Source organism: Prionailurus bengalensis, chromosome E3 (assembly GCF_016509475.1).
Source record: "Prionailurus bengalensis isolate Pbe53 chromosome E3, Fcat_Pben_1.1_paternal_pri, whole genome shotgun sequence".
Classification (NCBI taxonomy): Eukaryota; Metazoa; Chordata; class Mammalia; order Carnivora; family Felidae; genus Prionailurus; species Prionailurus bengalensis.
In genome coordinates, this window is record NC_057357.1 from 40327112 (window position 1) to 40335713 (window position 8602).

At 56.1% G+C, this 8602-nt stretch overlaps 1 protein-coding gene across 16 annotated transcripts in view; it reads right to left on the minus strand.

Moving 5' to 3' along the window:
* Positions 1–8535, minus strand: part of MAPK8IP3 (mitogen-activated protein kinase 8 interacting protein 3) — a 48147-nt gene extending 39612 nt beyond the window's left edge. For 15 of the 16 annotated variants that reach the window (XM_043560998.1, XM_043560991.1, XM_043560988.1 and 12 more), the window contains exon 1: positions 8120–8491. In XM_043560998.1, the coding sequence (XP_043416933.1) occupies positions 8120–8437 (318 nt within the window). In that variant the 5' untranslated portion in view covers positions 8438–8491. Of the gene's footprint in view, positions 1–8119 lie in introns of all 16 variants that reach the window. The other variant, XM_043560995.1, reaches the window with a different exon arrangement.
* Between the last annotated feature and the right edge of the window lie 67 nt (positions 8536–8602).

Here is an 8602-nt window from a genome sequence, read left to right on the forward strand (position 1 = left end):
ATCCAGGGGCGCCTGGGTGACTCAGTCAATTAAGCATCCGACTCCAGCTCTGGTCATGGTTCTCACAGTTCGTGGGCTGGAGCCCTGAGTCAGGCTCTGTGCTGACAGCTCAGAGCCTGGAGCTTGCTTCGGATTCTGTGTCTCCCGTGCTCTCTACCGCTCCCCTGCTCAAAGTCTCTCTTTCCCTCTCAAAAATAAATAAATAAACATTAAAAGAAAAAAAAAAATGAACCCAACAGAAATCAAAGACCTTGTTTTTTTGCATCAGTCATCATTTAATTCCTTCTGGGGTGGTGCAGGGATAGAGTAGATTTCCGAAAAAAGTCCTCTTTTTTGGACTTTTAGGCAGGCAGGGCAGTAAACAGTTGGGGTGCTGGGCACAGACTGCATGCACAGGGGGAGGCGCCCTTCTCCTGGAGGCTGACCCCCTGTACGGTGATGGCACTCATGAAATGTTTACCGGGCTCACCCCTGGGGCGATGAATCCCTAAGACCTCACACCACAGATGTTCTTTTACAGCTTGCTTTCCAACGGTGTCACCACGTAGACCATGAAACGCAGTGCGGGCAGCGGGGCGGAGCAGCCGGGAAGTTACCCCCAGGTACCGGCCCGCCGAGCCCAGGGGGTGGCCCACAGGGTGAGAGAGGAAAGTGCACTTTTGTATTCTGGTAGGATGCACACCTGTGGGGGGCCAGGCCGTGCAGGAATCCAAGAATCAGGCTGGATTCACAGAAAAAGCAGTTTCTCACATTCATGTCACAGGGACCACTGGTTTAGCATCCGCCTGAACCGAATCCCAACAAATGGGGATGGTTTAATTCACACTGACTTCTAAGGATTGGCAAGACAGGAAAAATATCTTTATTTTTATGTCTCAAAAAAGATTTTTATGGGTGTGTTTACATACCAAGTATTAGCATATACTTTATATGTTAAGTATATGCTATATAAAACACACACACCAGATACACAAAATACCTGACGTGGGTGGTAACGTGGGACAGAAGGAAGGGAAGATAAAACTAAGAGCCTGACTGTCCCAGCCTGGGACAGATGGCCGAGTCTCTCTCACGGGTGTGCCCGGCTCCTTGCACGCGCTTGCCCGCCCCGTTCGTACCTGGCCCCTGCTCCTACGAGGCTGAGAGCACGCGTGCCAGGGGCACTCTGTCTGGCCGTTCTGTGGGCACAGGGGGCTGCTGTCTAGAAATGAACACGGCAGGCGTGACAGAGACCCTGAGCCACACGCATGAGCAGGCACCCACGGGCTTCCACAGTGCTGAGGAGGGGGCTGGGAAGGCCGGGGAAGGACCGACCCATGAAGCACCAGGGCATCTGGACAGCGGGCAGAGTTCCTGGGGACGGGAGCCCAGAGACTCTTATGAGACGTGTCGCTTTGAACCTGTCGCTACTGACAATCAGAATCTAAACTTGCCAGCCTTTGCCCCACAAGGCCTCCCGAACAAGGGGTAGTCCTCGGGGACAAGGACCTGTCCCCACCTAACCTGGCATTCCCCAAATCTCCTGGCCATAAGAGGTGATGACTACGCGGGCTCCAAGTATCTGCTGTCAGCCACCCACTGCTCGTGGCCTCTCCTGGGTTCGGGGTGTCCCCCCAGGACCCCTGCAGGCAGGGGCTCCGGGCTGGCCTGTCCCAAGCTACAGCAGCAGGGCCTTGGGCCACGGACAAATGCACCTCCCCACTTCACCGGCACGGGCGGGACGGACAACGGGGCCGGCTCAGCAGTAAGGGGAGGGTACGGACAACACCTGCAAGAACCCGGATGAGTCTCAAAGTCATTACACAGAAAGACGCCGGACCAAAAAAAGACCAAAAAACTGCACGATTCTATTTATATAAAGTTCTAGAAAACGCAAACTAATCTACCGTGACGGAAAGCGGATCAGTGGTTCCCTGGGGGTAGGGGACGCAGGGAGAGGCCACTGAGGGGCAGAAGGAAACTTCAGGGATGGTGGCGACCATCGTCACCCTGACCGCAGGGACGGTTTCTGGGTGTGAACAGGTCAACACTCGCCACGCTGCACAAACGCATACAGTGTAGCGCGTTGAAGGGAAGACGCGGCCGGGGTCCCAGATCTCCACCTGGGCCGTGACGCCAGCCATTTTGTGGGCGCTGGGGATTTCTCGACAGGTTCTTCCCAGCCTTTCGAGAATTCCCTCGCCTCCTGCTCTTTCCCAAACAGCTGCCACTCCTTTGTTGTTGCTTGTGCCACAATATTTTGCTTCTGTCTGGTCTCCCGTGTCCAATCCTCCTGCTCTGGGTGCTCTCCTCTTTCGGACCACAATCACTGCCAGCGGCTCCCTTTCTGGCCCGAGGCTGTGTAAGGGGATGCCTCCTGCCTGCCCTGCCTGCCCTGCCTGCCCGGGGCGGGGCCGCTGATGCTGTGGCTGTTTACGGGAATTAAAGTGACATAAAGTAAAAACTCACTTCCCCTGCGGCCCGAGCCACCTGTGCAGTGTCAGTGATGCCATGTGGTCACTGGCTATTGAACCGGACAGCTGCCCCGTAGACTCAGTGGTGGAGGCCTTGCCCTCCGGGAACTAGAAGGACGGTTGGGTGTGGTGTGCACTGAGGCAGAGGAAGGCTGCTTCCCTCACCCTCATGCGCAAGGGCGGGGCCCACTCCCGGGTAGGGTGGGAGGTGTGGGGTGGGCCGACAGGGCCCCTCCCTCTGGTCTGGCACTCATCCATCCAAGCACCCAGCATCTGGATGTGTCCACAAAGCCCCTGTGCCAGACGCTGGGGAGGCAGCGGTGCACGGGGACTGGAAGAGCATGCAGAGGGGCAGCGTGGGGGGAGCAGAGCGTGGTGCAGGGAGCCGGCCAGAGTGAGGTGGGGCTGGCCGGTTCAAGCATGGGGGTGGGGTGTCGTCTCTGTCCCTCTACCCAGAGTAGTCCCGTCCCCACTTTTCACCCCGCATCCCGTGCCCCCACTGCACGGGAACATGGAGCAGCATCTCCCCCCGTACTTTCCCCCTGCCCCAGATCTAATCCCCAGAGCCTGCAGCCGAGCCTGGCACTCAGGGGGCTCTGGTGAACGAGGACACGGGTGGGTGCAGGCCCGGATGGGACGTGTCTTTGGAAAAGTCCCCTCTGGTGGAGGAGGGGTTGGGACAGGGAGAGAGGCTGGCAGGCCAGCGTGACGATGCCGACTGGAACCAGGACCGTGGCAAAGGAGACCAAAAAAGCACGGGAAACCTAAAGTCAGGCCACAAGAATGGCCAGGACTCAGTGAGTGTGGGGCTTGGGAGGTAACGTCCTGACCTTTCCCAGAGCACAGGAAACCCTTGCCCGAAAAGGCACATTGGCCCTGCCGCTGATGGCGCCCCTGGCTGTCTGATGCAGCTCCGTGTTGGTGCAGTGAACAGGCCATCCCGCCACCGTCACAATGAATGGGACCTGAGAGAGGGCCCTGTCCTGCACTCGTGTGCCTCCGCCCGACACCCATCTTGTACACAGCAAGGATTTCAGGGACCCCAGGAAATGCGTGACGTCACCTCTGGGGGCTCTCTGCTGTCCTGAACCCGGTCACGCGGTCACATGAAAGCCAAACCGAGGAGCGTCCTGCAAAACCAGGGGCCTGTGACATTCTCAAAAAGTAGAAAGCGAGGAACCGGTCCAGGAGAGAGGACCAGGAGGACCCCGGAGTTGTTGGCAGAGTGAGGAGGAGGGACGGAGAGAGAGAAAACCAGTGCAGGGGGCACGCGGGGGGCTCGGTCATTAAGCCTCTGACTCGTGGCTCAGGTCATGATCTCGCAGTCATGGTTGGTGAGACCCAGCCCCACGTTTGGGATTCTCTCTTTCCCTCCCCGCGCCCTGCTACCGCGTACATGTGCCCTCTCTCTCAAAAATAAATAAACGTTAAAAAGTTTGCAAATAAAAAGAACAAGGTAGAAAAGTGCTCCTATTTGGGAATGTACGCAGAGTATTATTTGCGCACCCTCTATAAATGGTTCCAAAACAGCAAGTTTTAGAAAACTTCAAAATATAAAACCCAGCGGGGTGCCTGGCTGGCTCAGCTGGCAGAGAATGTGACTCTTGATTTCAGGGGTTGTGAGTTTCAGCCCCGTGTGGGGGGGAGGGGCAGAGCTCATTAAAAAAAAATTAAATTAATACCATTAAAAAAAAACCCCAGGTATTAACTTTAATTTAGCATCCGACTTCGCCTCAGGTCATGATCCCCCAGTTCTGGGAGTTCGAGCCCCATGTCGGGGTTTTTGCTGGCAGCTCAAAGCCTGGAATCTGCTGCAGATTCTGTGTCTCCCTCTCTCTTTGTCTCTCCCATGCTTGTGCTCTCTGTCCCTCTCAAAAACAAACTGAAAACATTATAAACAAACAAACAAACAAACAAACATACATTAAAAAAGAAGCCCTTGCTTGGGAAGAACTCACACTGACTTGTTCCAGTCCTTGACCCCGCTGTCTAGCCGCCGCCACCAGGCCCGGAGGGTTCCTGACACAGCAGGACAGGCAGGTGGCAGGGCTGTGGGCCCAGAGGCCAGCAGACTGCAGTGGGCACCTTCCACACGTTTGCTCTGGCCGGGGAACGCCCCAACTTGTCTGCACGTTTAAGGGCGATGCGGTGGTTCTCTGGGAGACTCAGGACAGCTACAGCGGGCTAGCCTTTAGAAGTAACCGGGAGAGGCGGTACTGGCCACTAAATCTTAATGGCTTTATCCAAAAAAAAAAAAAAAACTTACAGGCTTTTAAAAACTACTTTTAACATTACCACGTGGCAAAATCAGAAGATGACATGCCTTGTCCAAGCAGCAGCGAATTTACTATTTGTCATCTGGGAAACAAGAAGAAAAGCTTCTGATTCAGTGCATTAATTCACTTATGAGAAGAGGCAAAATGATTGTCTCTACAGAGTGGATCCAGCTTAATCCTATCCAAATGTTCTCCCGAGAAATAAATTACTTTTACAGAACCAGAAACAGTTTGGGGCAAAACTTTCTTCCCGTCGGATGCCTTCCTTTGGTAGCACCAAATGCCGAGGCATCGGCACACGTTTCTCTGAAAGGGCATCCACTTGGTTGACTTGAATGAGTTGGGGGCACGCCGAGTAGTCTCTTTAGGGGGAAGATGATTTTGATGCAAGTAACGGCTATCAAACTCACATCTGGCCGAGAAACGACTCTTTTTCCTCCTATGAGCTACGTGCCTGAGCCCTGCCCTGCCCCGGGGAGCCCTCTGCCTGTTCCTCCCTCAAGTCACACTGGGTGGGCAACTACTTGCTCTGTGTCGCTCTCACCCAACTGCCCACCGCCACCCTTCCTAACAGGAAGGAACTTGGTGGATTTAAAAAACAACTTCCTGTCAATCAGATAAGGATTCGGAATTTTTAAGGTCTCCGTAGAAATTTTATAGCCAGCAATAGGTCCGCTTAGCTGCACAAGCTTGAGCAGGACTCCGAGATCTCAATTCCAAGGGCAAACCCCACACAATCAGAGACCGAGATGCCCAGCGCTTGCCGTCTGCAAATCCGAGGCGCTCTCCCCTGACTCAACTAAATCTGCCTCGCCGCAGTTCTCCAGGCAAATGACAGCCAACGGGGAGACTTGGCACTTGATAGGAAAAGAACTTCGCAGCTGGCAAGCCGCCTGCCCTACGGAGGTGGCCACTGCGGCCGGAAAGGGGCACACCACCAGGCGATGCGAGTGCAGCTCCCAAGCGCGGGGCTGGTGCTCAAGCCCATGTGGACTCCAGGGCTTGGCCCCGCTGCTTGGCCCCCACCGTCTCTAGCCGCCGTCGCTCCCACCAAATGAGCCATCCCAGAACCAGAACATGCTCGCAATCCCTGGCTGCAGTGATTACGGGCAGCAGTAGGGGGACATGGGCAGTTGCTCTGCTCAAGGCTTTTTAAACAAAACCTGCAGATTCTGTCTGCTTGGAAGGCTACAGTGGCTCAGGTTACCCAGCTGTGACTAAGCCTTCTTGAGCAGAGTGGCCAGGGACGCAGGAGCTACTCTGCGCCACGAACGTGCCTCAGCCCGTGACGTTCCAGCTCCTGTGTTAGGAGACACACATCTGTGATCTCAATTCCCTGCCTAGAAAAGAAGTGGTCTTTTCCACAAAACTGGAAATAAATGTCTGGCAGATTTAAGGAATGGGACAGAATGCCAAAATGGTTACAGTATTTGGCCTTTTTCTTTACTTGTAACATGGCCTGAGGTCTTTCCAAGGGCGTCCTATTAGCAGCTAATCACAGCCCTGGGCCGGCTAGCCAAGCATTTGTCTGCTTCATGGCTTTCTGCTCAGGAAGCTCTAGGCAGCTTCTCTTAAGAGCCGGGCGATGCCGGGTCTCGGCCTCAAAGGCAGTGTCCTGCTAACCACACGCACACCCCCCAGCTTGTAATCCAGGCGAGTGCAAGTGGGAGGCAGGAAGCACAGTCACTCATGGCTGCACTCAGAACTGCACAGAGCAGAGCAGAGGCCTGATCCACACCTCGCTCATTTTTTAAGCTGGAAGGTTATCATCGTTAGCCTTAAGGTGGTCAATCTTGATCTTCCCCTTTCATCTCTTCTCACCCACCATGGGGACCAGACAGGCACAGGAAGAAAGAAAACACATCTATGGGAAACATCAGTTAGACATCACGTGGCTGCAGAGAGGAATCAGAGAAGGGGAGGCCGCAGCCACTCCCCACCACCACGGCCGGGCAAGGGTAACCCCCGCACTCCACTTTTCTGGGGGTGCAGCTCTCTGACCTCTCGCGATAGCATGATACAGAAGAGACCAGGCCAGGAGTCCGGGTAGACTGGGTCCAGCCTGGCTCTTGTAGGGCTTGTGACCTTGGTCCAGCCACCCCCCCCCCCCGCCGCCACGTCTTGGGCCCACTTCCTTCCCCAGTTAGGGCCACTCTGAGCACTAAAATCCTATGAGCTCTTGCACCCCCTCCACTCGAGAACTTTAAACCAGTGGCCAGACTGGTACCCCAACCAATACACAACAGCCTCTTGACAGATGTATGACCCCAAAGGCAAAATAACTACCCTGAGTAGGAATGACTTAAGAACCAAACTAGAATGTAAACCACTCCGATTCAAGAAAAAGCCTGAACACCCAAACAATCTTCTGCTTCAACACTAACATCAAAAATTGCGCTAAGCCAAACTAACTGAAAAGAAATGTGGCCCATGTAACAAGCAGCTTCGCATTCATACATCAAAGACTATCACCTAATGCCTAGAATGAGAGACCCTCAGAGAGGCTTAGAGATCGTCTAGAGCACCTGATTCATTTGATGCAAAATCAAACTCCAGAGTGGGCAGGCGATGTGGACAAGGTCACAGAGGCAAAGCAGGGCTGGGGACCCACACCCCCTGCACCCGCCCGGGGCTGGCACACAGTTGGCACTAAGCATTTGAGAGCGAATGAGTAAGTCAAGCGGTGTTCCCCACAACGCATGGTTCTTCTGACTGGTTCGTAAATAAGTGATTTCCAGGTTACGGAGGTTTCCTAGAAGGTAATCAAATATTTCAAAATTCCACTCTTAACTTCCCAGAAGCCAGGGTGAAATTTCTCAGCCTTTTCCACGTAAGCTAATAACACTCCCAACTGAGGGAACCACAAGGCAAAGACGTCACCTCCAGAAACCTGGGGTCTTTCCCCTGGTGCCAGAGGAGCAACCCAGGTGCCGCTTCAGTTAGCTGTTTACATCAATCACCAAATTCATCCATGTCGCTGCACTGGGGCCTAAGGGAAAGGTGTTGGGACAACACCCCGCTTCGGGGCGCAGAACCCCAAGGCCAGATGTCCCGTTTCGGGGAGGATTTAGAATGGCAGCAGCCAAAGGCAGTAACGGGGGGTGGGGGTGGGGGTCTAGGAAACGGCTTCGCAAACACACACACACGGGCCAAGAGAACAGACGCCTGGAGTGAGAGGTGGGTGTGGAGCGGGCAGAGAGGCCTGGCCAGAGGCTCAGGCCGCTCAGGCTGCCTGCTGCCGCTGGCTGGAGCAGCGGGGTCAGGACCCGGGGAGGGGCCGAGGGGCGCGGGGGGTGGGGGGAGGGGCCCGGGCGGGGCAGGGTCCCCCGGGCGGGAAGGGGTCCCCGGGGCGGGGCGGGTCCCCCGGGCGCCGCGGCCCGGCCCACGCACCTCCTCGGCCTGCTTGCGCAGCGCCTTCTCCCGCTCGTACTGGGTGAGCAGCTGCTCGTTGTCCTCGCGCAGCAGCTCCAGCTCCACCTCGTGCTCCTGGTTCTCGCTGAGCACCGAGTCCAGGTTCTCCAGCACGTTGACCACGAGCGGCATGAGCTCCTTGACCACCTCCTCGTCGTAGCAGTGGATGAGGCGCTCGAACTCGCGGTAGATGGAGCCGGCCAGGCCCGACACCCGCTCCGACATCACCGAGCCGGAGCAGTAGTCGTCCTGGTACACCACCACGCCGCCGCCCTCGTCCATCTGGATCTCCATCATCGCGGCCACCGCCGCCGCCAGCGCGGCCCGCTGTCCGCCGGCGCGCCCGCCCGCCCCGGCTGCCCGTAGTCCGCAGGCCGCGGCCCGTCGCCTCCTCCTCCTCCGCCGCCGCCGCCGCCGCCGCCTCAGGGCTCGGGCGCCGCCGCCGCCGCCGCTGCTGATGCT